At 51.6% G+C, this 27267-nt stretch overlaps 1 protein-coding gene and 1 long non-coding RNA gene across 2 annotated transcripts; one reads left to right on the top strand and one right to left on the bottom strand.

Moving 5' to 3' along the window:
• Nucleotides 1-3884: 3884 nt before the first annotated feature.
• Nucleotides 3885-9528, bottom strand: LOC139826637 (uncharacterized). Its single transcript, XR_011736781.1, has 4 exons — nt 8617-9528; nt 5654-5715; nt 4998-5154; nt 3885-4135 (listed from the first exon to the last, which is right to left on the bottom strand). It is a non-coding gene; the product is annotated as an uncharacterized lncRNA (long non-coding RNA).
• A 14261-nt stretch (nt 9529-23789) lies between these two features.
• Nucleotides 23790-27001, top strand: LOC139826656 (S-adenosyl-L-methionine-dependent tRNA 4-demethylwyosine synthase TYW1-like). Its single transcript, XM_071803004.1, has 4 exons — nt 23790-24066; nt 24618-24702; nt 25490-25684; nt 26839-27001. The coding sequence occupies exons 1-4, from the start codon at nt 24041-24043 to the stop codon at nt 26896-26898; spliced, it is 366 nt and encodes a 121-aa protein (XP_071659105.1). The 5' UTR covers nt 23790-24040; the 3' UTR covers nt 26899-27001.
• Nucleotides 27002-27267: the final 266 nt, after the last annotated feature.

Genomic DNA, 27267 nt, shown 5'->3' with positions numbered 1-27267 from the left:
GAGCACTCGGGGGAGCTGGATTCCTGCACAGGAGGAGACTCTCATACAACAGCCCTGCACCCGGAGGGTGCTGCTTCCCAGCACGCAGACCCCAGAACACTTCTGAATGGACCACACGGGACGGGGAGAGCCGGGAGAAGGAGCTCAGCAGGCCCTGGGGTGACCTCTGAGTGTCACCAGGGTTTCACTGCAACTCTGTGTCCCCCTTCTTGCTCAGGAAGGGCAGCATCACCCGCCCGGTTCTGCTGCAGCAAGGCTGCTATGACGGCTTGGGTACCAGGGTACTTTGCAGTCTCAGCCGCCCCACGGGAGAAAGTGCTCTTTTTCTGCAGGAATCCCAAGTACCTGGCTCCTCTGCATCTCCTTTGGCTTTTCTCCATTTCCTTCCACATTGGGCATCTCCTCTTCTGCCTCGGCCTCTGCCAGCTCTGTTTCCTTCTCTTCCTGTTCTTCCAGGTATTTCTGGATATACGGTGGAAGCTGCTCCTCCTTCTTCTCCCATTTATTCTGGGGGACAAACAAAATGCAATAGCAGGCAGCATTAGCCTTCCCTGCCACGGCTGAGCTGTTTTCCTTCCTTCCTCCCTCCCTTCCTTCCTTCCTCCCTTCCTCCCTCCCTTCCTTCCTTCCTTCCTTCCTTCCTCCCTTCCTTCCTTCCTTCCTTCCTTCCTTCCTTCCTTCCTTCCCTCCCTCCCTCCCTCCCTCCCTCCCTTCTCTTCTGCCTTGCTGTCCACGCTGGTTTGCTCCCAGGTTCCCGCAGGCTCCACCGAGGAGCCCGTCTGGAATGACCAGGGAGATAAGCCACCACCGGGCTACAAACCAGCCGGCAGCTGGCGAGCCCAGACAAGCCCTGCAGTCACCTGGCCGACAGAAACGGCCTCAAGTGAGGGCTCTGGGGGTGTTTCCAGGCTACTGGAAGTGACAAGTATATTCTCAACTGACAGTGACCCGCCTCCCTTCAAGCAAACACCAAAGCAACTGGTCAGTGGTCCCGTGAACACCCAGTGAAGAATCTTGTGAGCACTGGCACGTGTGGAGCAACGCTGCTCTACAGTCCAGTACGATGTGCTCCTGCAGCATCCGGTGTCGGGTACCTTTTCTCTCCTCTCAATGGCTCTGGCTATGAAGTCCACTTCTCTGGGTGCAAGCAGAGGCGGTAGCTTTCCTTTCTCCTCCTTTTCCTTCAAGCAGCTCCTCTGGATGACCGGTAGCTGCCTGCAAAGACACAACAGGGCGTGTTGGCAGGAGCGCAGGAGGAGCTGGTTCTGCATCCTGTGCTTCCAGGTGGCGCACCTGCTTCTGCAGCAGAACGTGCTCTGCTCACATCCTTGTGATCAAGTCCCCAGACACAGAGAAGACCCCAAGCTGTCAGCCTCGGATGGGCCCAACAGCCCCCCTGCAACTCAGGATGCCCAGGTCTCGGCCCTCTCTTGCTGGAGCAACCAGAGGAACAGGGTCCTGTGCCCGGAGATAGCGCTACGCCCTGTACGGGCAGGTTGGGCGCTGGGGACACAGTGTCAAAGGGAGGAGGACACGACCCCACGAGAAGAGCCATCCTGCCACTGGGCTCTCCGTAAGACAGGCGTCAGCGTAGAAGAGGCTCCTGGTTGCTCAGGGCAATCCTCTGCAGTAACTAACTGCAGAACTCTGTTCTCAGCAAACAGAAAGGCCAGGCTCATTTCAACCTGAAGGGAAAGCCAAAATGACCTTCTGCTCCTGGAACGAGCCTTTGCACTTGGCTACTCAAGAGTTCTGCACATCGGAAGGGAAGAAAGAAATAGTGGTGCCAGCAGAGTCTGCCAAGAAGCTACAAGACACTGCCATGAGCAAGAAACCATGAGTTAGTGGGACGTGGGAAAAGCGCACTTGGGGTGTTTCCAGGAGAAACGTCTCGCTCCCACAGAGCCCGGAGCAGGGGGTCACGCTCACCCATTTATGCGAGTGTCTCACCTGGCGCGAGGCTCACTCCCCTCAGCTTTCTGACCCTGCTCCGGCTTCACAGTCGGTGCAGGTAACCGATTTGGAGGAAGCCTGGTTCGACGGAGGAGGCGCTTCTCGGCAGCATCCTCTAGAAAGGGGAAAGGAGACGGTTCTTCAGAACAGCATCTCGGTGTTGTTCTGGGAACCGGGTGCCACTTGTGTGCCAGTTCCAAGGAGAGTGACGTGCGGGTCTGCTCAGGGCTGTGGTAACACTGGGGAAGGTGGTCCTTTTCATCCCTTTGGGGGAAAGCCATGTTTCCTGGGAGGTCTTAGGCCTTTTCTGACACTGTTTTTCTGGTCCAGCTCCTCGTGCCTACAGTGCACTATTATTCCCTGGGGTTCCCTGGGGAAAACTATCTGGATGGCTTTCTCTCATCCTTGTGCTGAAACAGGGGGTTCCCTGGCAGAGCCGGTGGTCTCCGGGAGTCATTCTGGGAAGGGGAATCATTTTGCTCAAGGGAACCCAGCTCTGGGATTTCTGCATTGGTCCTGTGTACACACATTTGCTGCTGGAGCAGGTTCACACCACAGGCATTGCCTCTGAGACATCTGAGCACATGATGGAAAGAAGCAGGCTTAGAGCTTTGCACTGTTTGCAGCCCAAGCAGGGAGTGGAGGCCACTGGAAAGGTGTCCTTCAGCAGTCCAAGAGGCCCTTTGTGGTGCAGGACTGTCCTGAGACCTTGTCCCATGATGGGGCACCGGAGCATTACCATGATGGGTCCAGAGAGTCACAGGAGGAGCCTCTCCCTCTTCCAGGCCTCCTGGGGTAACCTCAGTTCTGATCCCCTCCATGTGCCGTGGAAGGAAACCCTGCAGCCCCCTGCCAGCAACCCACTGGTCCCCGACCTTTCTTTCCACTGCCATCACCTTTTCCCTGCACACGTCCCGTCAGGTCTATCAGCGTTGGCATCTTAGGCACGGTCTCAAGTTGGCACCTGAAGAGCAAGAAGGTACCAGGCTGAAGAAAGGACACCACATTGTTTCCCAAGGCAGCCCAACCCGGAGGGCTGCAGTAGAAACTCCAGTGCCGGGAGGGCTAGGTGAGACCCCGTCAGCCTGTGCCCGCTTTTTTCCATCCTTCCCGTGAGAATGGTCGTCCTCCCACAAAACCCCCTTGCTGCTTCTGGGGAAATGATCCTGCTCACAGTGCACATGGAGAGCAGAATATTATCTAGTGCTCTGATTTTCTAACACCCTTTTGAATTCTGATCTTGCCCTCCAAGTTCCTGTAGAGCCTTGCAGATTAACGTTTCCGGACCTAAGAGCAGTCTCTCCCACAGAGGAAAGAAAAGGAGCAGGAGAAACGTAGTGGGAAATGTTGCCTAAATGCGTCTCTAGCTCCACAGTAGGACAGATGCATAAGCCGTGCCACTGTCCCACGTTCCTCCAAGTGAAGTCAAACATACCATGGCAGGACGATAACACGTCCAGAGGAGGTCTGGGAAGCAGCGGTGTCATGGCGTGAGATGACTGAGTCCCTCATCTCCGGCATCTGCAACGAGGACAGAGACGGATGACGGGAGGAGCGGACACTGGGAAGGGCCGGCTGCTCGCTCCGCCTCAGCCCAGCGCCAGCAAAGAGCCAGAGCCGCCCAAGGGCTCTGGGCTCAGCAAGCCTTGCTCTGCCTGTGCCTCTGCTCCCGGCCCCCAGAGTGGGGCACGCAGCGCTCCCCACCATCAACGCCGGCCTTTTCTCGCAAAGTGCAGCTCCTCTGGGGGTGGCTCTTGCAAAGCCAGGCCATTGCACGCCAGGGAGGTGCTCTGCAGAGAGCCTGCTGTGCTCTAGAGCTCCAGGAGCCCAGGTGACTGAACAAGGCATGGTCGGCCAGGGGAAAGCAGCCCCCAGAAAGCATTTCAGAAGCAGCAGGAGTGGGGCTGGGAAAGTGAAAATCCTACCTCGAGAAGAGCTTGCAGCATCTTGCCAGTGCCATTCAGCCTTTCCAAAAAGTGTAAGTAAAATCTCTTTTTTATCTCTTTTCCCTCGGCAATCAGCATGCCCACGTCCCTCCAGATGATGGCAACGTTCTTCCTGTTCTCTAGGTAGGCATGGAAAAGGTGCGTGGTCCTTTCCATGTAGAGCTGCACGGTGCCCTCAGAGACAGCGTTCTCTGAGGCTATCTCAGCATACGGCAGTTGTTCGAAATCTTGATGGCCTGAAAGACAAGAGAAGAGGAACACATGAGCTTGCAGACCTGCTGGGCAGGCTACAATCAAAGGTCTGCAGCCTCCAGGCCCTCAGGCAACACTTTGATACTGGGCTGCCTGGCTGGGCCAGCGCCTCTGAGGAGACGCTCGGCTTGTCCCTTCCTCTTAAAGTGGACAGTGAGGTACAGAACAGACAGCTGTGGCTTCTCTGATACAGAAAGGGAAACAAAGAGTCTTAGGCACTTGGTGGGAAGAAGAGTGACTGCGGGACAAAGTGGGGAGATAGGCACCAGGTCCCAGGGCAAGCTGGAGGGTGCCAGCCCACACTCGGTGCTGTCTTTGTCTTTAGAGAGAAACGCACCCCAAACACAGCCCCAAGCTCTGGGTGCTCCCCAGGGTCCCACAACAGCTGCCCCAAAGGCAGTAGTGACTAGAAGGCGCAGGTGTCGCCGTCACTGGCTTTTGGAAGGAACCGTCTTACCCCCCTGGGTTTCCCCTGCTTTTCCCCTGTGCAAGGAGGCTGAGGGAGCTGGGAAGAGCCCTGGCATTTGCCTGGAGGAGGTCTAGTGCAGCGGAAAGGGGGAGCAAGAGTTGAAGCATCACAGAACCAGAAGACACCACACCAAGGAAGCTGTGAGGGAACCTGTTGTTGAAGCAGGACAAAGAGAGTGCGCTCTTAGCTGTATTGTCCTCTGGTGATTCTTTAAAACAAACAGCTAGGCAGGGTCCTTTCACAGCCGGCTGGTTTTGTCGAGTGAAGCTCTTGGCAGGACCGCGGTGGGTGGCTGGTACTCCCCTCAGTCACCTCTGGGGAGCAGAGCACCCCTCCCCACCCTGCTCAAGGGCCAGCGCCGCTTTCACGCTGCTTACCAGGGAAGTCTTTGCAACCATAGCGGAGCTCATAGTCCTGCACAACAGCCTTGTCAGGTCGAAACACGGGTCTCTCCACGATCACCAGATCCTGCTCGCTGAGGGCTACTCGCTTTCTGACAACCGCAAAAGTCCCGATTCCGGGAATGCGGACAGCCTGGAACAGAGGAGATGGCGGATGGGAAGAAGTCTTGGAGGGGCAGACGGGTGACTTGTCAGAGGAGGCTGATGGTGTTTAGTGCCCTGCCCTGGCCTGAGGCACAAAGGAGCAAGATGGGCTCCTTGGGAGAACACAAACAGGGGCTGCGCTTTTCCCTCTCACCCCCCTTCAGCTACGAAGAACCAAATAGGTGAGGGAAAGCTGACAAACACCCTCTGGCTCAATCAGATAGAAGGCAGGGGGTTCCCACACTTGGAATAAATCCAGATGTGTCCCAGGCTTCCAGGTTTTCACATGCAACTCTGACGGGGGGACCTTCTTGTACATCTGAATGGACAGAGAAGGTGTCCATGTCACTGTGTGCATTGCAGTGTCGTGCTGGGGCGTTGCTCCTGCTTTCAACGCAGGGGAAGAACAGCTGCACCCCATGGCAAAGGGCTGTCAGGACTTGATCAGCGTTCATCAGGGTGTGAGGGGAGAAGGAGGTAAGGCCCACCTGGTGGAGAGCCAGCTGCAGGCTGAGGTGATACGATGTGCTGGCCCAAATCTTAGCGAACTCTGGAAAAACAAGGGAAAGACCTGTCATGCTCTGAGGCAGCAAGCTCAAGACCATTCGGCCCACTCCTGTCCAAGGAGCGATGCATCTTTCACTCAGGCATTTCAGGTGGTCTCTCTCCAGCCCGGCAAGAACCAAAGGACACCTCATGCTGCCTCCAAGGGGCTCCTTTCCTTGCAGGTGCAGCTCTCCAGGGTGTGACCCACTCCCACGGGAAGCCGGCAGTGCTTTGCCATGCCCGCGGGGGCACGGGGCTGTGCTCCACGCGGCTCTCGGAGGCTCAGGGCAGGCCCTGGTGTCTCCCCAGCAGGGGCCAGTTTTGCCGGGTCACATCTCTGAACACACAGAGCCCACGTGGCCCACGAGCACCTTCAGCTCTTCCATTCAGACATGAGCTCAGCGTGGGTAATGCCCAGCGCCAGGCAAGGGCAGCCCTTTGGGGTCAGGGGTTTCTGCCTGGGCTGCCCCAGGAAGGCAGGGGCCACGTCAGGAAGGGAACCAGGAGCCCTGGCTGCCACATCAGCCCCTCAGCCCTTTGGGATGGTCAAGCAGGTCCCTCCTTGCAGTCACCACTCCTGAGCAACCACCCCCCACAGTCCTCGGGTTTCCATCCTGATTTCAGAGATGTCCTTGACCCAGACACACATGTGAAATTGGGCCTGAAGGCCTTACCATAACGCTCGAGCTTCTCAATAGTTGGGCTCAGGTGAGGCTGCAAGAAGAGCTGTCTTGCCATCTTAGTTCCACTGCTGCTTCAAGTCAACAACAGCAGCAAGTGGCTGGACAATGGCTTTACTGCTTCTCCTTGTCCTCCTCCTTCTCCTCCTCCTTCTTCTCCTTCTTCTCCTCCTTCTCCTCCTTCTTTTTCTCTTCTCCTCCTCCTTCTTTTTCTCTTCTCCTCCTCCTCCTCCTTCTCCTTCTCCTCCTCCTCCTCCTTCTCCTTCTCCACCTTTCACACTCCTTGGTGCTGTCGTGCTCCCTCTCTCCACCTTCTCCTCCTCACTGCAGAGCAGCTACTCCAGAGCAGAGCGGTGGCGAGAGCAGCTCTCAGCACTTGGAGTCGACTCGGCCTCACCGGGGTGAGTGGGGCAGATGCTGGTCACGACAGGGAAAGGGGGACTGTCACCACTGTGACGTCTGGCTGTCCCACTGTGACCTCGGACCGTGTCACAGAGGGGCTGCACACACCTGCCCCCCAGGCCCTGCCAGGGGCTCTGCAGTGGGCAGGGGTTTCTGGGAGCTGCCCCCACCCCACTGTCTCCTGAGTGGGAGGGGTTTCCCCAGGCCGCCCCTGCCATGTCCCCACATGGGGACACAGGGCTGCAAGCGCCGATGGGCTTCCTTCTACCCTTCCCCGCTTCTTCCTGCCTCTCTCACCCAACGTGTCTGCAGCGGGGAGCGCGGCTGCCCTGCCACAGTAGGGGCGTGCAGAGAAGACGTGAAGCTTCTAGACCGCCCACAGTCAGATCTGACACGGATATAAACGGGGTCCCGTTGAATGGCCGTTTGTGGTCTTCTCGGAGCTGCGGGTCTGTCTGCCTGAAGCCTCCCCTTAGGCAGGATCGCCACCTAAAGTAGCCTCCCGGGATTGGGTCAGCCTCGTCGCCTCGCTGGGGTGAGCGATAACTTACTAGGTAGAACTGAGCTATTTCCTCACCAGATCAGCGAGTGTATTAAATAATTCCTCGCCGCTTGGGCAGGTGTTTTCCTCATTATAAACCCGTGGATTTTCTTGAATAATTCCTTGCCAGATTCAGGCAAGCGTATATCCGTAATATAATTTCTCACTAAACACGTGGGTGTATTTTTCCTGGGGTTAGAGACTGTAATAGACTTAACGATATATTTGTTAATCAAACTGGTCTAAATGGATATGTTATCAGTGGCTGTGAAACCTGAGCATATAATATTAGTACATGCTGCCATTAAACAATGCAACCTGTATGTAGTCTTTGTAGAAAAAAACTGTTCCACAGATATGTGTAAAAGCCTAATTTAGCGTACCCTGCAGAACATTCGGGAAGAGGCTGACAGAGAGAAGGGCTCAGGGTCATTAGGAGACGGGAGTGCCGAGGCGCCAGTGAGCCGCTGGGTGCCCGCGGCCAGTGTGGGGGATGTTTGGAGGCTTCAGGGGCACCCCACAACCGGTGTGGGGGTGCAGAGAAGCTTCTAGAATGCCTAGAGTCAGGTCTGATCAGCCTATAAAAAACGGGACTCTCGTCGAGACTCCGCCCATTGTCGCGGGTCTCTCGGAGCACGAGCGAGATGCTGCCGCCGAGAGCCCTCCTCCCCGGGATGGAGACTCCGCTTGCCTTGCCGCCACGGGTGTGAGTAAAACGGCTCGCAGGATTGCGAGTATATTTATACTTTCCGTGCACATTTGCACCTGTAACTTCCCGTGCTTAATATAAGCATGTATAAAATTATTTGCTCGCATAAGCGCGAGTGTATTTATACTTTCCGTGCACATATGCACGAGTAACCTTCTGTGCACATTGGCACACGTATAAAATTATTTCCTCGCATAATCGCGAGTGTATTTTCCTCCCGTGCTTCCATATAAGCACGTGTAGTATTCCGTGCACATTTGCACGTGTAAGTAAATTAACCCTCGCAGGATTGCGAGTGTATTATAAATTTACCCTCGCGGAATCGCGAGCGTACACTTTCCGTACTCACTACGAGTACCTATATCCCTTTAAGAATAATCCCGCACCGTGTTCAGGCAAGCGTGTACTCCTCTGGGCCTCAGGGGCGGTTCCGGCATTGTTTTGGGTGAAGCCACGTGCATGCACACTGTGGACCTCCTGTTGTACTAGTTGCTGCCCCTTCATAATTTTCCTCAACTGATACCCGAACCTATATTTAAGTCACTTTTGGAGTTCTAAAACCCTGTTTCTCACCGGTTTAATAAAAGTTGTTTTGGACCCTCTTGTCCCTTAAACTAATCTCGGGGTGCATTCCGTGACACGCTGGCTTTCTTCTTGCTTTGGATCAGCAGCTGCCCCTCCCTCTTGATGTCTTCCCGGGTGGGGACGTGCTCGTCATCTTCGTCATCAGATTTAGAGGATTCTGGAGGAGGGAACAGAGAGAAACGGGCTGGGGAGGGTCTGCAGGGCCACTTCTGCTGTGCCCATGTCACCAGGGAGAGCCAGCACGTTTTGGAGGGCTGGTGACATCACAGGGAGCTTTCCTGCCAAGCCCTGGCTCTTCCTGCCCAGCATCCCAGGCTGACCTGCAGGGCCTGGCAGTGCCGCTGCTGTGGCCCATCCCCAGCTGCTGGGGCTTCCCAGAAAGGTCTGGAGCCACGCGGTGCTGGATGCAGCTCCAGCTTCATTCAAAACAGGTGGCAAGCTCAGAAACTCAGTGGCTCCTCCAAGAGTATCCAATGGGAAGAGGCCACAGACAGACCCCAGCACTGGTTGTTCTTCACAACCAGGTGATTTCGAAGACAAGGCTCTCCCTCCTTGCCCCACAGCATCTTTTCTTGTTCCTTCTGTGGTTCGATGCTCACCACCCCGCCAGCTGCCTTCATGCTCCCACATCCCCACCTAAAAGCACCACCCATGCTCAAAGCCTTGGAGACAGCCCCAAGGTCTGGAGAGAACTCATGGGCTGGGCTCTGCTGGGACAGGGAGAGACAGGCGAGGATGGTCAGAAATCCCAACAGGCAGGGGCAGGGACAGTCGCCGTGGGACACGTCCCCGCTAAGCTCTCCTACCGTCATCGCTGCTGTCTCTCTCCTCAAAGGAAACCACCACGTTCTGAGGATCACTCGACATTTTTTTCTCCAGAAAATCCCTGGCCTTCACAAAAATCTGTGAAAGACACTCTGGGTTAATTGCTGAAGGGGAGGTGGGTGTTACAACCCAAGGGATGCCCTTGATGTCCCCCTGGGGGACACTTGGGATGGGCCATCAGGAGGAGCCTGCTGCGGGTCCCCGAAGACCCCAGCAGGGATGGACATCCCACGTATCTCGTTGCTCTTATCCAGGATCTTGCACTCAGGGGGCAGGTGGGCCGCCCGCTGTGCCAGGTACTGCAGCTTCTGGCCCAGGTACTGGAGCTTCTCCTCCACCCCCCGGGACAGGAGAGAGTCATCCTGGAGACGGAGAGAACCACCTTGGTGGGCAAAATGAGCCACTTGGGGTGAATACCTGGCCAGGCACGGTGATGCCATGCAGATGGAAGAGGAGGCGGTCGATTCTGTTTTCAAATTCAAGGAGAAGCTCCTCGTTCTTCAGCAGCTGGGCTCGCGACCGGTCTCGCCGGGCCTCTTCGGACTGCCGTTTTGCCCTCAGCTCCTCCTCCAGCATCCTGCAGCCAAGCACAGTCACATCCATACAACTGCACAGGGGTGCAGAGACACCACAAATCCGTTGCAAAAGCTGCCCAAGTTGCAACCCACCACACCCCCTGCCATGAGTAGGGACATCGTCACCAGCTGAGGTTGCTCAGAGCCCCGTCCAGCCTGGCCTGGGATGTCTCCAGGGACGGGGCATCCACCACCTCTCTGGCCAACCTGGGCCAGGCTCTCACCACCCTAAGCGTAACAAGCGATAAGACAAACAGAAATGGCCTCAAGTTGCGCCGGGGGAAGTTGAGGTTGGATCTGGGGAACAATTTCTTCCCCAAACGGCTGTCAGGCATTGGAACAGGCTGCCCAGGGCAGTGGTGGGGTCACCATCCCTGGAGGGTTGGACAGACGGAGATGAGGTTCTCAGGGACGTGGGTTAGTGCCAGGGCTGGGTTAACGGTTGGACTCAATGATCTTGAGGGTCTTTCCCAACCAAAATGAGTCTGTGATTCTATGACATGGCTGTCCCAAGGGACACACAGGGATGGTGACTCCACCACTGCCATGGGCAGCCTGTTCCAATGCCCGACAGCCCTTTTCAGGAAGAAATTGTCCCCTATATCCCACCTAAAACCTCCCCTGGTGCCAGTTGTTTCAGGGTCTTGGTCTGGTCTTTGCACTCTGGCCAACAGAGAAGCCACAAAACGTGTTGAAGACTTCTCTCTGACAAAGCTGGACTCCATTTTTCCATCTCAGTTTTTGGAGAATCCGGTCTGTGGCCTGTTTGCCAGATGCAAGGGAACACTGAGATGCTTTAGCTGCCTTGAAAGGAGGGGAAGAGCAACGACATGCAGCAACACAGGAATTTCAGGTCTCCTGAAACTGTTAAGTTGTGAGCAGAAGATAAAGGCCAACTGCTTTATCATGAGCATTCCCTGAATGTGTTCAGACACCGCATCCCAACTCCTCACCATGTCTGTGAGGCGAGGAGAAGACGTCACCCCACCAGCGAGCTCCTGCCCGGGAGACAACACTGGGTGCAATCGGACTGACTGCCGCTGTCTTAGCCTGGCCCGGGAGAGGCGCCCGTGGAAATGGATGTGACAAGTGGCAAAAAGGTACAGGAGCGAGTGGGAAGACACCAGAGGCAATGCCTGGGTTTCTAGAGTAAGAAAACACCAAAATACAACCAACCAGGAAGGCAGTGGCAGGGTCAGGAGCATCCCTCTGCCAAAGTGACCCCTGGGCCACACAGGACAGCCCTGCCTGGGACAGCCTGCCTGCACTGGGCAGGGGAGCTGCATGGGGCACAGTAGGGCACTGTCCCCACCCCATGGGGGCCATGGGGCAGTAGAGCCCATGTCGGGGCGTCCCCAAGATGGAGGTCATAAAATCATTGAATTATTTTGGCTGGAAGAGACCCTCAAGATCATGGAATCCAACCATAACCCACCCCTAGCACTAACCCATGTCCCTGAGAACCTCATCTCTGCATCTGTCCAACCCCTCCAATGATGGTGACGCCACCAGTGCGCAGGGGAGCACACACATTCCCAAACACTGGAAAAAGAAAGGTTGCACGGTGCCCTCCAATATAGGAAAATTAATAATGTAAGGAATAAATTAAGAAATGCAGGGGAGGGAAAGGGCTGATGCCATTGGGGTTTCATTAGGTGGCAGGTGGGGGGGTGACACAGCCCAGGGAAGGAAAGGAGAGATTTCCTCTTCTGCCCTGAGAGACCCTTATTCCTTCCACAACAACCACTGCCAAAGGCTTGACAGGAGCTCCAGCGCAGTTGTCTGCAGCCGCTGCCGGTGAGAAACCTAAAATAGGACATGGGAGAATTTGCACGGGAGCGTTCACCACGCGGAAATATCTCTGCCCTGGGAGGGCTGACATTGAGTGCGTTGGAGGTTTGTTTTTGTTTTCAAGGATGTGATCAAAATCACATGAAATGACACACAACGAAGGATAGGCACAGGCTGGGACTGACACCGGAGCCTCAGCACCGGGTTTTATCGCTCATGGAGAAAGGGAACCAGGCTAAATCAGCCAGCTGGAGGCCAAAACAAGCAGCTCCTTTGGCTGTTCTGGGACGGGAGATGCAGGCAGGGCCACCAGTGTGGGGTCTGTCCTGGAGCTGCAAGGGTGGGATGTGGGACGAGGCAGCCAGAGCTGCTTCCACACAAGGAGGCACAAACATCTGCCATTTCCAGGTTGGTTTTAGGAGGGTTAATATATGTGTGGGTCAAAACTCACCATCACATCGCCTGGGTTGGCATTGCCAGCCACAGGTTGGGTTTTAGCATCGTTCTAAAATGCTGGAGGGCCTGAGGCAGCACTGGTGACAGAGGGACAGACCCCCTGGGGTCCATGTCTGTCTTGCGCTGGGGACCCCAGAGCTGGACTCAGTTCTCTGGGGGGCCCCAGGAGAGCAGAGCAGAGGGGGAAGCATCCCCTCCCTCCACCTGCTGGTGATGTGGCCCAGGACACACTTGGCTTTCTGGGCTGCAAGAGCACACTGCCAGCTTATGGCCCTTTTGTTACCCACCAGCCCTTCTCCACAGGGTTGCTGCCCATCCGTCTGACCCTCCCTCCCTCGCCCAGTCTGTGCTGGTACTGGGTATTGCCCTGACCCAGGTGCAGGACCTCGCACTTGGCCTGGATGAATTTCACAAGATTCACATGGACCCCCCAGCCTGTCCAGGTCCCTCTGGATGTCACCCCTTCCCTCCAGTGCATCGACTGCACCACTCAGCTTGGTGGAAAACCAAAAGTGAAGTGTCTTGGGTGATGCAGACATCAGAGAAAGGCATCTGGCTTTAGCTCTCTGCCAAGCACAGCTGGGGAAACCCTTTGAAATGCTTCAGCCACTTTAGCAGAGAAAAATAACACCCCCACACAGTTGCCAGGCTTTATCGCTTACAATTTCTAACTGTTGGTGGAAATCTTCATTCTCAATCACTTTAATCAGCACCTTGAGCTTCTCTTTCAGTTTCTTCCCCTCCCTTGCTGGAAGAATAAATCGCAGCCTCATGTGAGCACGTTTGATTTGCATGGTCTCCTTTAACGGTCTGATCACTTCCAGTGCCTACAAAGGTGTTAAAAACAAAGAGCATTTACACACCTGCTTGAAAACCATCACACAGACCAAAACCTCAAATCCTTCGCATCAGCTTCTGACACTTTTGTCAGCGCTGCAGGGAGTTTGCTCGAACGCTGCTTTGGTAGATTAACAAGGAAAGGCAGAGTTCTTGTTATTCGTGATCCCTCCAACGCTTAAAAAACCCCTCTGAAATCTTAAATAGCACTTATACTACAAACCAACATGTGGCTCAGATGCAAGGCCCGATTTATTACCTCAATCAAACTAAAGGACAAAACTTTTCTTTCTGTTCCAGGCGTATCACTGTTGCTGCTTTAATTAGTTTCTTTCTTTCTTTCTCCCTTCCCTGAATTGTTAGAAAACAAACTGCACGAGTTTCAGCAGCTGTTTGCATCCAGCATTCAACCACCGGCTGGATGAAGAATCACTCTGCAGAATTCAGCCCCCAGGGCTTTGCTGATCCCTCTGTGGCTGCAAACAGAGAAATTACACTTGAAGCCACCACCTCTGACCTGAAACCGATTTTGCAAGAAAACAGACCTGCTGCTTCGTGCTCTAGTTTGGTTTGACAGAGTAGTGAATGTCCTTCACGGCTCTTTCTATGACGATCACTGTGTACGGCCTCTTTGTTTTGGGATTCACGCATTTGTCAGCGACAATGGTCGCGATGTCTCTAAACATCTACTCCAGCTGCGTGTGCCGTTCTTTGTCCGATACCTGCAGCTCTCCTTCTGTTAAAATCTGGACAGTAAATAACTAAAAAAACCCAGTTAATAAATGTCATGGGTTTGACTACAGAGTGAAAAATCTAGTAACTCTGTTAAATTTAACAATTGCTTGAATGGTTTGGTCAGATGTGAAGTGGATAAAAAAATAACAGTATTAATAATGTACGTCATTATGACAGACAGCACGGAGAGATTTCAAAGAAAAAACTCACCACAGAAAAACTACAAAAAAAGATGCACAGATTTCCTTGAATTCACAACAAGCCCACAGTTCATATCCTACCAAGAAGGACTAAGAAATTAGATCTGTTCTTAACATTTCATTGGACTTCCCCAAGTGAGCAACTGTCCCCTTTGCATCCCCTGCAGCCTTAAAAATATACCTTAGGTGAGAAACTCTTCAGCACTGGTAATTCTTTTTTTTTCTGTGTCCACAGACATCAGTGTATAAAAGCTGTATATTCTACAGAGTATTCAGAACTCTTTTCAGCTAAATACATATAAAATATTCAAGACTTGGAGCACAAGTGTGATGGGAGCAGCTGAGGGACCTGGGGGGGTTCAGCTGGAGAACAGGAGCTGAGGGGAGACCTTCTGATCTCTGAACTGCCTGAAAGGAGCTTGGAGCCAGGGGGGGTCGGGCTCTGCTCCCCAGGAACAAGTGCCAGGAGCAGAGGAAACGGCCTCAAGTTGCCCCAGGGGAGGCTGAGGTTGGATCTTGGAACAATTTCTTCCCCAAAGGGCTGTGGGGCATTGGAACAGGCTGCCCAGGGCAGTGCTGGAGTCACCAGCCCTGGAGGGGAAAGTCTTCTCCAAGCTTTTATAAAGCTGCTAACCGCGAAGTGGTTGAAACCTACCATCTTACAGATTTCTGTTTGGTCATCCGTCACAAATGCTTTAACAAGATCATCTTTCTTTGCCACCTGGCCTTTGAAAATGTTGACAAACACTCTGTGTGTCTGCAGGACCTCATCAAAATCTTTCTCCCTAGAGATTAGGGCACGGTTAGAAAATTTGTGAAGTCAACAATATAAAAAAGAACATGAGTTTTTAGCAAGGAGGAACAACCTGTGCTGCCAACGAGCCTGGAAACTTCTACTCCTGAGATGTAACTCCCCAGGAAAGCGCAGGGCACTGCCCTGTGCCCAAGGGCGCTCCGCGTACCCGGATTCACACAGATCCCACCACCTTCCTGGGCTGGAGAGCCGCGTACCACAAAAGCTCCCCGGCTCCACAGCCAGGCCCCACCTGGGCCTCTCCCCTGCCACAGCTGGGTGCCCACACGGGGCTGCCCCACAAAACTGGGTCATAGAATCACAGAATGTGCTGACTTGGAAGGCACCTACACGGATCACAGAATAGTTTGGCTTGAAAGGGGCCTTCCCAGCTCCCCCAATGCCACCAGGATCACGGAGTCCAACTCCCGTCCCTGCACAGGAAACCCCACAGGTCACCTCGTGTGCCTGAGGACATTGTCCAGTCTCTCCTTGAACACTGCCAGGCTTGGGGCCGTGACACATCCCTGGGAGCCTGTTCAGTGTCCAGCACGTCTGGGTGAAGAACCTTTTCCTCATGTCCCACTGACCCTCCCTGGCACATCTTCTGCCATTCCCCGGGCTCTGTCACTGTCACAGAGAAGAGCTCAGCCCTGCCCCTCCTGCTCCTGCTGAGGAACCTGCAGCCCATGAGCTCTGCCCTCAGTCTGCTCTGCTCCAGCTGAACAAACCCAGGGACTTCAGCCGCTGCTCATCCGGCTTCCCCTCCAAACCTTCACCAGCTTCGCAGCCTCCTCTGGACACGCTGCAGTAGCTTTGTCTCCTTTGTCCCCAGCCTTGCACACAGTGGATGCTCCAGGTGAGGCCGCCCCAGCGCAGAGTAGAGCGGGACAATCACCCCCTGCCCGCCTGGCCGTGCTGTGCTGGGTGCACCAGGACACGGGGCCCTCTTGGCTCCAGGGACACCGGTGGCTCACGTTCAACTTGCCGTCCACCAGAACCCCCGATCCCTCTCCATGGAGCTGCTCTCCAGCACCTTGTCCCCCAGTCTGTCTGTACAGCCGGGGTTGGCTCAGGTGCAGGATCCGGCACTTGCTCTTGTTGAACTTCATGTGCTTGGTGATTGCCCAGCTCTGCAATTTGTCCCGGTCCCTCTGCAGGGCCCCTCTGCTCTTCAGAGTGTCCAAGGGAGGTCCACACAAGCCCCCCCCAGCCGGGCCCCACACGGGCCTGCGCCCCACACGGGCCTGCGCCCCACACGGGCCTGCGCCCCACACGGGCCTGCGCCCCACACGGGCCTGCGCCCCACACGGGCCTGCGCCCCACACGGGCCGGCCGGCCGGCCTCCCTCCCGCCCTCGGGCAGGCCCCGGGCCGGCACTCACGCTCCGCTGCGCCATCCCATGGCCTTGTTGCGGTAACAGGCGATCCCGAAGCGCTTCCCGGCGCTTTCCCCCTGGTTGGTGGGGGTGAAGACGGACACGGCGGCGGCCGCCGCTGCGCCACGGCCGAGGGGCCGCCTCACGCTGCCTTCCCATTGGTGGCCGCCGCCCCCAGGAGCGCCAGCAAGAACCGTCCGGAGGGAAACGGTGGCCGGAAGGGGCGGGGGTCTGGGGAGCTTGCGGTGTATGGGGGGAGGAATAACCGTGAGGGGCGTGAACCTGTGAGGACTGTGGGGGGTGACCGTAGGGTTTGGGCTAAATAACTCTGAGGGCCAGTGGTAATAACGGGGCGGGGGAAGGGGTGTGTGTGAGGGGCGGAGTAATGACCATGAGAGGAGGGTGGGTGTGGGGGGTTGATAGCGGCGGGGTGAGTGATAACCCCGGAGGGGTGTGTGTGGGGTAATAACTGTGTGTGAAGGTAATAACTGGGCTGGGGGGGCGGGGGGTGTGAGGGAGGGAAGAGTAATAACCCTTGGGGGCAATAATTGTGGGGAGGGGAGAAGTGTGTGGGGGTAATAACTGGGGGGGCTGTGAGGGGTGGGTGTGGGTAATAACTATGGAGGGGGCAATAACTGTGTGTGTGAATAATAGCCATGGGGGGGTGGGTGATAGCTGTAGGGTGGGGGGTGATAACTGGGGGTGTAATGATGTTGAGGTGGGGAGAGTGTGTGTGGGGGGGGGTAATAACTGGGAGTGTGTGTGTGTGAGGGGGGAAGGGTAATAACCACGGGGCGGGAAAATGTGTGTGTGTGGGGGGGGGTGATATCTGGGGGTATGTGAAGGGGTAATAACTGGGGGGGTGGTTCTGAGGCAGTTACTGGGGTGTGGGATGTGGGGGTCAGTGTGAGGGGTTTGTATGGGGGGTTAGAGGGGTGGGTGAACACGGGAGGGATGGGCTGGGGGTGCAGGATGGCGCGTGCTGGGGTGGGCACAGGGTGTGGGGTACTTGGGCTGCTGCAGGTTTCTGGAGCCCCCTGGAGGGGTAAAACCCACCCCTGTGGGCTGCCCACATAAACCAGTCGTGCTGGAGGCACAGGATGAGCTGCTGAACGGGCCTGGGAGCCCCTCGGCTCTTTTCTTTTTTGGGGTTCAGTATTAATTGTGGAGGGGTGAGGGGGAAAGAAGCTTTTTTAGCATTAGTAACAGCCCAGGGGAAAAATAAGTTAGCAAAGCTTCCAGCCTCTTGGAAATGCTCGGTTTCTGAGCTCGTCTCACGTCTGCAGAAACAAGATCCAAGAGGACTGTGGATAACAGCAGGAGGCTGTCATCTGCGTTCCTCAGTCCATCAGTGTTGCAAACAAACCTTATTTGAACTCTTAAATGCTTTTTTTTTTTCTGAGCTAGGTAGTGTCGGTGACTGCACAGGTGCACTCCTGGCTGCAGCGTTATGTACCCTGAATTTTTAAGTTGGTTCAGAACAGTGTGGGTTGTTCTGAACCAACCGTCACCCACATGATAGAATTCTGAAAAAGTACTTTGAAGGTTTCCAGGTTTTAGTCTGGCCTTGAAAGTCTGGGTCGAAGCTGTTGTTGTAACCAGTGTGGTGTCTCATGTACACAAGCAAGGGCTGTGTTCGGCAGCAGCCTCTGTGGCAGTGATTTCTCCCCTGACATGGAGCTTTTTAGCTCCAGAGATCTGCCTGTGTCAGGTCCGCGCAAAACTAAGGCCAGCGAACGTTTTGCAAGGACTCTTTACTTTCAGGCACTTGCACAGCACAAAAGTATTTTCTGCCTTTCCTTAGAACAGAACCTGTATGATTATTTTTCTTGTGTGCTTACACTGAATTCATCCTGTAGGAATCTGCTTTCGCTAAATCTGTTATTTATTCCAGATCTAGATGTCTCAATGGATACGTGGAACTTCTTCTATACTTCCCTGGTGTCCTTATGGCTGCACAGACTTTACGTTGATTCTGTTGTTGCTGTTGGTGAGGCGTGGAATGACCTTACAACCCTTGAGGTTATAAGGAAGGTATGTATTTAGGTACGATGCCGGACACACGGGGAATCATTTCACCTAATACGTGTGTAAAATTACAGTAGCTGTGAGCTTGGTTAAATGCAGTAAAGCGTTACATATTCACGGAAGTTTTAGGAACACCTGTACATATTCATAACCTGTCCCCGAGAAGGCGGTTCTTATTGCAATGAGTTCAGGAGACCATTTCCAGAGTCTCCGGCTCCTCCTGGTTGCAGCTGCGCAGTGATCGTGACCCCGGGTCCTCTTCTCTGTACCCGATCACCTTTGGTCCAGTGTGATGAGTTGGTTGGGTCTCAGACTGCTGAGTTGGTTAAAACTGTGTCCAAGTTTCTGTAATCTAGTTCACCCAAGGATGCACCCGAGGATTGTGATCTTTGCAAGGCGTCAGTGAAGTCCTGTTTTTCGTACAATAAGTTACACAGAGTTAAGCAAGGCTAGGCAATAGTGATGTGGGTTAAAGGGTTAGCTCTCTAAGTGTCTTTAGTGATGTGGGGTAGGGTTAGTTCCTTAAGTGTCAAGTGTTAATTAGTTAATTGTCAGTTCCCTGTATCATTCCCCCCTTTGCTAAGAGGTTAGTAAATTCTTTTACTAATGTGATGATTGTCTATGTTTTCTCTGGCCGCAGGTAAGAAGGCTACTTCTACCTGAGAAAACCCATCTCTATCCTTCAACAGATTTTTAATGTTAATGCAAAAGTCAGGCTCCTGGTGTTTGTCTTCTGCGCTGCTGAGCTCTTTGGGGGCAGCTGACAGCCATGTGGCTGGTGCTCCGGCAGGAATGGCATCTTCTGGGCTGCGACGGGAGCTTGCGTTCTTTGGCGTGGTGACCCCGCTCACTGCAGCTGTAGCATTTGTCTTCTCTTTCGGGTTTCTTCTTGCTGAGGTAGGAAGTGCCGTTTGGGTTGGTCACCCAGAAGGACCAAAGGGACCAAAAGGTTACCCAGAAGGTCCAGAAGGACCAAAACATGTCAGGGTGGACATAACCTAATTTCTTTGATAGAATTTCAGAAAGGTTTTGGTTAATTACTACAAATGTAAAGCTTTCTTCTGCGGAAGTGGGCAATGTAATATATACACTCTGATGGTTTTGATTCCAAAGCACCAATTTAAAGCGTTCCCCCATGGTTTTATTCAGATCTTGCTCATGGCAATTTTCGTCCCATCCGTGTGCTAGGGTTGTGACCGTAAGAAACGGCATTTTCCAGGTTGCGCCTGGGTTACCCTTCGTGGTGCTTTGCAGACTTTCTTCACTCTAGAATGATGGATTCGGGCATTCCGTTCTTTAATCTTGGTAGCAGTGAAGGATGCCAGGAGGACTTGAAATGGGCTTCCTGTTGTGATTCCAAAGTCCTTTTCTGCAAGAGACTTCACAGACACATAATCGCCCAATTGGATGTTATGTACTGGCCCATCCAGACCCCTACTCCAAGTTGCAAACACTCTTCCCAATTTTGTTAAGTTGTTTACGCAATATAACCATATAAAAAGTCATAATTTCATCCCCTTCTTGTGCAGACATCCCCTTCTGTACACTATAGGGTCTCCCATCCAGGATTTCAAAAGGATTTAACCCTTCTTTGCCCTTGGCCTTGTTCATATGCAAGAGGGACAAAGGTGAAGATTGAGACCAAGCCAAATTTGCCTCCTGCCCCAGATTTACAATTTGTTGTTCAATTAGATGACTCACTTCATCTTTTTTTTTTTCTTTCTACCTGGCCACTGGAGGAAGAATGATAAGGTGTATGTAGTTGCCAGTCTATTCTCAAGTGCTGACTGATTTGCTGTACAATTTTTGATTTAAAATGTGGCCCTTTATCAGAGGATATATCAGCTGGAACACCAAGCCTTGGTATTGTTTCTTGTGCTCATGTTTTAGTTACCTCCCGAGCTTTTGCTGTTCTGGTAGGGAGTGCTTCTGGCCAACCTGAAAAGGTATCAGTTAGTACCAACCAATATCAGCACCCCCCTTTTCTTGGGAGTTCCGAAAAATCAATTTACCATTATTGCCCAGGTCCGTTTCCTTTCCCAATTTGACCCATTTCTAGCTTAGGTATATTCTTAGGATTAGTCTGGAGGCAAAGAGCGCGTTGCTGTGTCACCTGTCTTACAGTAGTGTACCAATTTGTAGTTACTATTTTTGATCAAATGTTCGTATAATGTTTCTGCTACTAAAGGGCAAACTAAATAGGAGGTAACAATAAGTTTTCTCTTGTGGGGCGTGAGCCCACCCTTCCTCATGATATGATTCCTCTAAATCTATACTAAGTTTCTGGTCTTCCTTAGTATATTCTGGCTTACCTTCTGAAATAACCTGCCCGTCGGGGACTAGGGCACTTTCCACTTTTACCTTTTGCTTAGGCACCAGTTTTGCCTCCCTGTCCACCAGCTCATTTCCTTTTTTCCAATTCCGAGCTCGCTTTCTGGTGCGCCTGGATATGCATGATTGCCACCTTCTTAGGAAGTTGAGCTGCCGATATTTCTCCTGCACGTTTGATATGTGTGCCTTGAGAGTTCAAGAGTCCTTCTTCTTTCCAAATTGTTCCGTGCACGACCCTGAAAGCATACTTAGAGTCCATATAAACGTTCACAGTTTTACCTTCGGCTAGTTCCAGAGCACAGGTAAGGGCGATTATTTCTGCCTTTTGTGCTGAAGTACTTTCAGACAGAGGTCCAGATTCCATCACTTCATGGCTAGTAGTTATAGCATAACCAGCGTGCCTTTCACCGTTCAGGATATTGCTGCTTTCGTCTGTAAGGCAGTTCTCAGTGTTCTCCATAGTCCTATGTCCTTTAGATCTGCTTGGCTGGATTATGTTGTTTCAATGGTTTCCAGGCAATTATGATGAACTGGTTTTCCAATGTTGTCACTGAGGAAAGAAGCTGGCTTGACAGTGTTAGTGAGGATGATTTAGCTTGATATTTGAGAAATCTTTGTGGGGAAAGCCAACGTCCCCCTTTTTCTTTTAGAACTGTAGGCACCGTGTGGGATACCAGCACAACCATTTTCTGACCCCGGTAAATTTCCGGGCCTCCTGTATGTTCAGTACCGCTGCAGCAACTGCCCGCGGGCATCCCGGCCACCCTTTTGCAGTTGCATCTGATTGTCTGGAGAAATAGGCCGCTGCTCGTCGGTACGGGCCAAGATCCTGTGCCAGTGTACCCAAGGCTATTCCCTGCTTCTCGTGAGAGAATAGAAAAAATGGTTTACTCACACCTGGGAGTCCTAGAGCAGGCGCTGTCAAAGCCTTAGCAAGTTCTTCAAAGGCTCGTGTAGCTCCTTTATTCCATTGCAGGTGTTCCTGATCTGTGGCTGCTGGCACATACAGTGGCTTGACAAACAATCCATAATTATAAATCCACAACCGGCACCACTCTGTCATGCCCAAGAAGGGTCCGTAATTCTTTTACAGTTTGAGGCTTTGATGTTTGGCATACGGCCTCCTTTCGAGCCTGGCCCAGGGTCCTCTGCCCTACGCTGATTTCATAGCCCAAATGAGTTACTCATGAGTTGCTGTATCATCTGGGCTGTCTTCTGTGATACCTGGTATCCTTGGAGCCCCCAAAGTTCAACAAGCTTACAGTTCAGGTTATGCATGTCTTCTGTGTCCTGGTAGCGATCATCCACATATTGTTGCATCTGTCCTTCATCAGATGGGGCTTCCCAAGATTCAAGATCTTTAGCGAGCTGATTTCCTAGTACTGTTGGGCTGTTTTTAAATCCTTGTGGCAACACCATCCAGGTGAGCTGGGTTTTACATAAATATTGTCTGGCTGGCTTCACGGAGAGAGAGGCAAAAAGGCATCTTTCAAATCTAAAACAGTAAGCCAAATCAAATTAGAGTTAATACAGTCAGAAAGGTGTTTGCTACCACTGGGTAGAGGTCCTTTATTATTCTGTTTATAACCTGACTTGTATTAATTTCTCTATTACTGGCCAAATTCCTTCTCCCAAAAAGGTTGGAAGGAATTGGACATATATAGAAATTTATCAATACCTACTTGTTTACCCAATTTGTATTTCAAAGGTTCACAAAAATATGCCCGTTCACTTTGGCCAGTGACTCCCTTTACCTACTATGTAATTGTTACTTGTTGTCAATCCACCAAAAATTCCACTTGTTTCTGTTCATTCCAGGTTCCCATCAGTCTTTTTCAAAACTTGCTACTGTCTGTTTCTCTCTCTGCCTACTTCCTCTGTACCTTCCCCAACGTTCATTTTCCCAACATATATACTGACCTCTCTCTAAAGGCTTTCAAAGCCTTCCAACCTCTTCAGTTCCATACTTACTTATCCTTTCAAGAATCTTCCTTGTCCCTGTTACTGAATACTCTCCAAGCTTCATCTAACAACCTTTCCAAATTTCTACTTTCTGTTGCCCTCAGTTTCTACAACTTCTCCAGGGGAGAAGGTCAATTCCCTGTATCATTGGGATCAGCATTTGGATCATCGTTCAGTTCCTCACCACCAAAACCAGAAAGAAGGCAAGGGAAGATGGAAGTGCTTTTGTCCAAGAAGGCCCCGAAATCTGCGTGTGGAGGCGAGTGGCTGCCGGGTGACGGTCCCCACTGGTGCAGTGACACGTGCTGCCCCACTGTGGGCCCCCCCGTGGGTCACTGCGGAGCCCAGGTGTGGTCGTGTAGGAAACGATCACCTTGCCAATAGAACAGGCCCAGGCAGGATCTCTCAGCAAAGCACATTTTGTTAATGATTTTGCAAGACCGGGTGTTCTCCCTAAAGGCAGGCACGCATAATAGGGCAAAAAGCCCCTGTTTATATCCCCCCAAACCCTGGGTGCAATTTCCCTCCCCTGTTGCCCACTGGTCGGTTCTTCAGGGTTTACAGAGCACCCGACACCTGCCTCAGTTTACGTATTTCATTCATCTAATCCGAACAACACCCTTTCCCTTATTGATCTATTTAAAAATGGGTTCCTGGCTCTTTGGCCGTCCTTCCCTCTAGATTAACTTGTAAATACAGGTGTCAGTTTGCATTCTGGGATTAGTTTGAAGAGATTTTGTTTTACATTCAGGATTCACAGTCTGATGTGTCTCGGTCCCTTCCCTCGCTGGGGTCAGGTGCCAGCTCCCCAGTTTTGTGAAAACAACGTTTCTTCCTTGAACGTTCCTTACAGTTCAGTGCACCTGAGGGTTATAATCCGCAGCCTGGACGGTCTCATGTTTGTGGGTGACTCGGTGCCCTCGTTGCTCTGATGTTGGAGCAGCTCTCTGCTGAACGCTTCTCCCGTCGTTACTGAGAGATCGTGTCAGCCTGGGTTGCTCTGTCACTGCAAATCAATCACTCTACTTGTGCTGGAGTTCTCGGGTTCCTCTTTCCATTGATGTTACTGATGAGGTTGGGCTGGTTTTAGGACGGGAGTGGGATTAGGCTGTTCAGGATGGTAAAAGCTCCTTGCGCAGGTGAGCAAAGTTGTGCTGCGCGAGTTGGGAGGTTCCTGCGTTCAGCTGGATCCGGCTGCGTGTGACCTGAGTTTATTGGAGCGTGGCCTAGTTCAGAGACGTGGTTGTGTCTTTCTCTGGGTGTGAGAAGCTAAAATGCTTTGATAGCCTCATTTAATTAGTGCTGAGAGTCTGTTCACAGGATAGGTGTTTTAAGCGGTTTTGGGAGAATGGGGTTAACATCACTTTGAAAAGGGATTGAATGAGAAGTGGTGCTTGTTTCTTAGGGTGAAAAATCCAATGGGAATCCAGCTTCTTCTGAAGGAATAGAAGACAAACTCGTAAATGGATCAGCCACCCTGGAGGCAAAGTAAAGATTTTCTATGGGTCTCAGACTGGCACAGCAAAGGTATCAGTTACTTTTTTTTTTCCCCACCTACATGAAGTAATTTGAAATATTGAGACTCAAGTCTGTTGCTTGCCTTAGAAGTATTGCACAGTGTAAACATCAGAAAGTTCATTAGCTCATGAGAAGTCATTGCCCAACATGAAAGATAACGTAAAATTATATAAAAATAACATTTTTTTCTACTTGCTTTAAATGGCGCATGCAGTAGAGACATTGATGGTGAAGTTTAAAGTTTACTCTTGCCGTACCCGTAGTTGCGAGCGGGTCTTCTCAGAGACAAGTACTGGTTTAGGTGCTTTTGAAAAAAATGGTGTGTGTAAATGTGAAATCATTAGTCATTAAAATTCATGTCACTCTCTTCTTGCAGCCAATATACTTGATTTTTTTTTTTCTTAACATGAGGAATTCTAGGTCCAGTGTCCAGTTCTCGGATGTCTTTGTTCTTTCTGTTGTGGGAGGTGTCTTGTGACTGGGCGTGTGGGGGTTGTTTGGTCGCTACCATGCTTGGGTTGAAGCAATTGATAAATTCCTATTTTTTTTTTTTTTTGGAGGTTTGCCAGAGGTCTGGCTGAAGCCGTTATTTCACTTTGTTTGCCTGTGGAAGTCATCAGCATGGGAGATTATGATCCAGAGGAGGTAAGTACCTTATAAATATGACTAATAAAGAAAAGCTTTTCCTTGTGTTGCGAAGGCTCTTTTCCCCTTGTATTTCTCTCCTATTATTCTGGAAATTCCCAATGCTGTGTGTTAAAAATCGCTTCCCTTCTGTATAAGTGTAGCCCATCAACCCTCAGCAGAAAACACCTAAATTTTGAATATTCCTAGGAGAGGATTGCCTAGAGTATTTTGATGGTGACAGTGACTTGGTATGAGCTGGTTCTGTAACTCAGGTGTGAGTTCAGTGAGAGCGGTTGCACCAGGTCCCTCTGTTCTGTCTCTGTATCCCCAGGGAAGGGTTCAAAGCCAGAACAAGCAGATGGTGACAATTTGCAGCCTTCACAGGCTCATAAGCTAAAAACTCCTTGCTGGTCATATTTAGATGGAGTAATCCTTGAGGCATTTTTCTTCTGTGAATATTGATAGTTGTTTTTTTGAATCAGTGAGAAACTTGATTGCTGCAAGAGTCTGCTCAAGAAGCTGTTGATTGGGGTGGGGAAGGGAGATGTTCTGTTCTCTTGTACCACCTCTGTGAAGCAGCAGACAGACAGTTTGATCTCTCCTGGCTAATTTAAGGCGTCTCTGCAGGGGGGATGGCCGTTCGCCACTGTTGGGGTTATCACCTGCAGCATCCCACACCAAAATCCCACTTAGAAAAAACCTCATCTTTTAACTTCTTCCAACTCCCCATGTGTTCCAGTTGTCTTACTAATGGGAAGCGTTCTGAGAAATGCACCGATCTCTTCTATTCTCTTGATATTATTAGACAACCGGCAGGAACGTTTGTGTGTTCTTGGTAGCTACGTACACTGACGGGCAGCCAACCGAGAGTGCAGCGTGGTTCTGCAAGGGGTTAGAAGAGGCAGCGCGTGACTTTCGCTTTGGGAAAACGTATCTGAAAGGCCTGAGATACGCTGTGTTTGGCTTGGGAAATGCGGTTTATGTCGATCATTACAACACTGTAAGTATCTGCTCTGCACCTTTCTGAAGTTTCTGCTCCGCTGAAAGGCTGAGCTTCCCAAAATGCTCCAAAACTGAATGATAACTGGTAGCTTGTGTGAGATTTGCAGCCTTTGTGTGGACTGGGTTTAGGGCACAGGCAGTGCAGTTTTGAAGCAAGTGTGCTGCCCCTTGAAATGGGAAAGGAGGTTGTTAGCCAATCTTGCAGCCTGAGAAAATGCTGATTCCCTTTCCATCAGTGTTCAGTCTTGCATAAAAATACAAATACAGCACAAACTAAGTGCCTGCAAGCAACACAGAGCTGGAGAGAGGCTGATGGTTCAGGTATTTGGCTGGGTTCTATTTGCAGTGCTTCCATTTTGCTGTGTGAACGCTTTAGTAATTTAATCTGTTCAGGTAGGTGTCAGGAACTAAAATGCAGATAGAAGCACTTTTCATATTAGTGTCTCCTGTGGTGATTAGTAGGTACAGCCTAACACGTTCTTATTTGTTTCTGCAGTTGCTTGTAGCTGCTTGAAACAGTTCCTGCTGGGCTCAAAGTTTGGGTGGTGGGTTTTTTGTGTGGTTTTCTTTTTCCCAGGAAGTACATTTAAATCTTTCTTCAGCCTTAGAGGGAGGCTCAAGCTGCTGTTCTCATAGGAAAGATGACTGGGGGAAAAAAAGGCACTCAACCAAAACCAAAATGGGCCCAAACAAACAAAACAACCAAAAAAAAAACCCAAACTAAAAACAAGAGCAGCAAAAACCCCAAACAAACCCCCAGTGTGACTCCACAGATATTCCTTCAGTGTCCTCTTATTTTATGGGTGCAAAAATATTGATTGTCTTTTAGACTTCCCTGCTGCTGTAAAGTCAGCACAGACCTGTGCTCTGGTGGGTTGTTCACCATCGTTAGTTTTAACCGCTCCTTGATTTGCCAAATGATTTATTGGGAGCGATAGCTGGATATGAGGCTGGGCTGTGGTGGGCGCTGGAGGAACCCAGATGTCCTTTCGTGGGGAGAGTAGATGGGTGTGAGGGGAAAGCCCAGGGTCCCGTTGCTCTGGCCCTGGCAGGGGAGCTGGGACCGGGAAACTGGTTCTTCTGTGACACAACCTGTTCTCGAGTCCCATCCTGTGGTTTTATTTGGATTTTTCTTTTCTGCTTGCTTTGCAGCCCAAACGTGAACTGCGTGCGCTCTTGTGTCTTCCCAACCTCCCCGTGGGGACCCTTTGAGGGGATTTTGTCTTGCTGGTCTTTTTCTTGGGTGCAGTGTCCAAGAGCAGTTGGAAGATGGTTTTTGGAGGTGGCTGGTTAGTTCTGTTTTCTTAGGATTGTTCTGGCGGATGGTGATGGGTTTTAAATCTAAAATCTCTTGGCAAAAGTTTGGCCTCAAACTTCAGGTAAGGGCAGAGAACTCATCAGTCAAGTGTGATACAGATGATAGTGATGTCCTCACACTATCTATGGAGTATCTCTCATTTATTTTATATGGATAGTGGTGATACACTTCAATAATCATTGTAGATTCTGTTCTCCAAATAAGGAAATATGTGACATCTTCATAGGTCTTCTGAATTCTTCTGTGGGCAATCTAACAGCACA

Source organism: Patagioenas fasciata (genome assembly GCF_037038585.1).
Source record: "Patagioenas fasciata isolate bPatFas1 chromosome 19 unlocalized genomic scaffold, bPatFas1.hap1 SUPER_19_unloc_1, whole genome shotgun sequence".
Taxonomy (NCBI): Eukaryota; Metazoa; Chordata; class Aves; order Columbiformes; family Columbidae; genus Patagioenas; species Patagioenas fasciata.
Note: the sequence above shows the minus strand (reverse complement) of the source record. Positions and strands in the feature narration are given on the sequence as shown.

What these genes read in the sequence shown, in the direction of transcription:
- LOC139826656 (XM_071803004.1), top strand. Translation starts at nt 24,041, where the DNA reads ATGGGTCTCAGACTGGCACAGCAAAG. An exon ending in GAGATTATGATCCAGAGGAG is followed by an intron (nt 24,703 to 25,489) that starts GTAAGTACCTTA and finishes TGATATTATTAG; the next exon opens with ACAACCGGCAGGAACGTTTG. An exon ending in ATGTCGATCATTACAACACT is followed by an intron (nt 25,685 to 26,838) that starts GTAAGTATCTGC and finishes CTTGCTTTGCAG; the next exon opens with CCCAAACGTGAACTGCGTGC.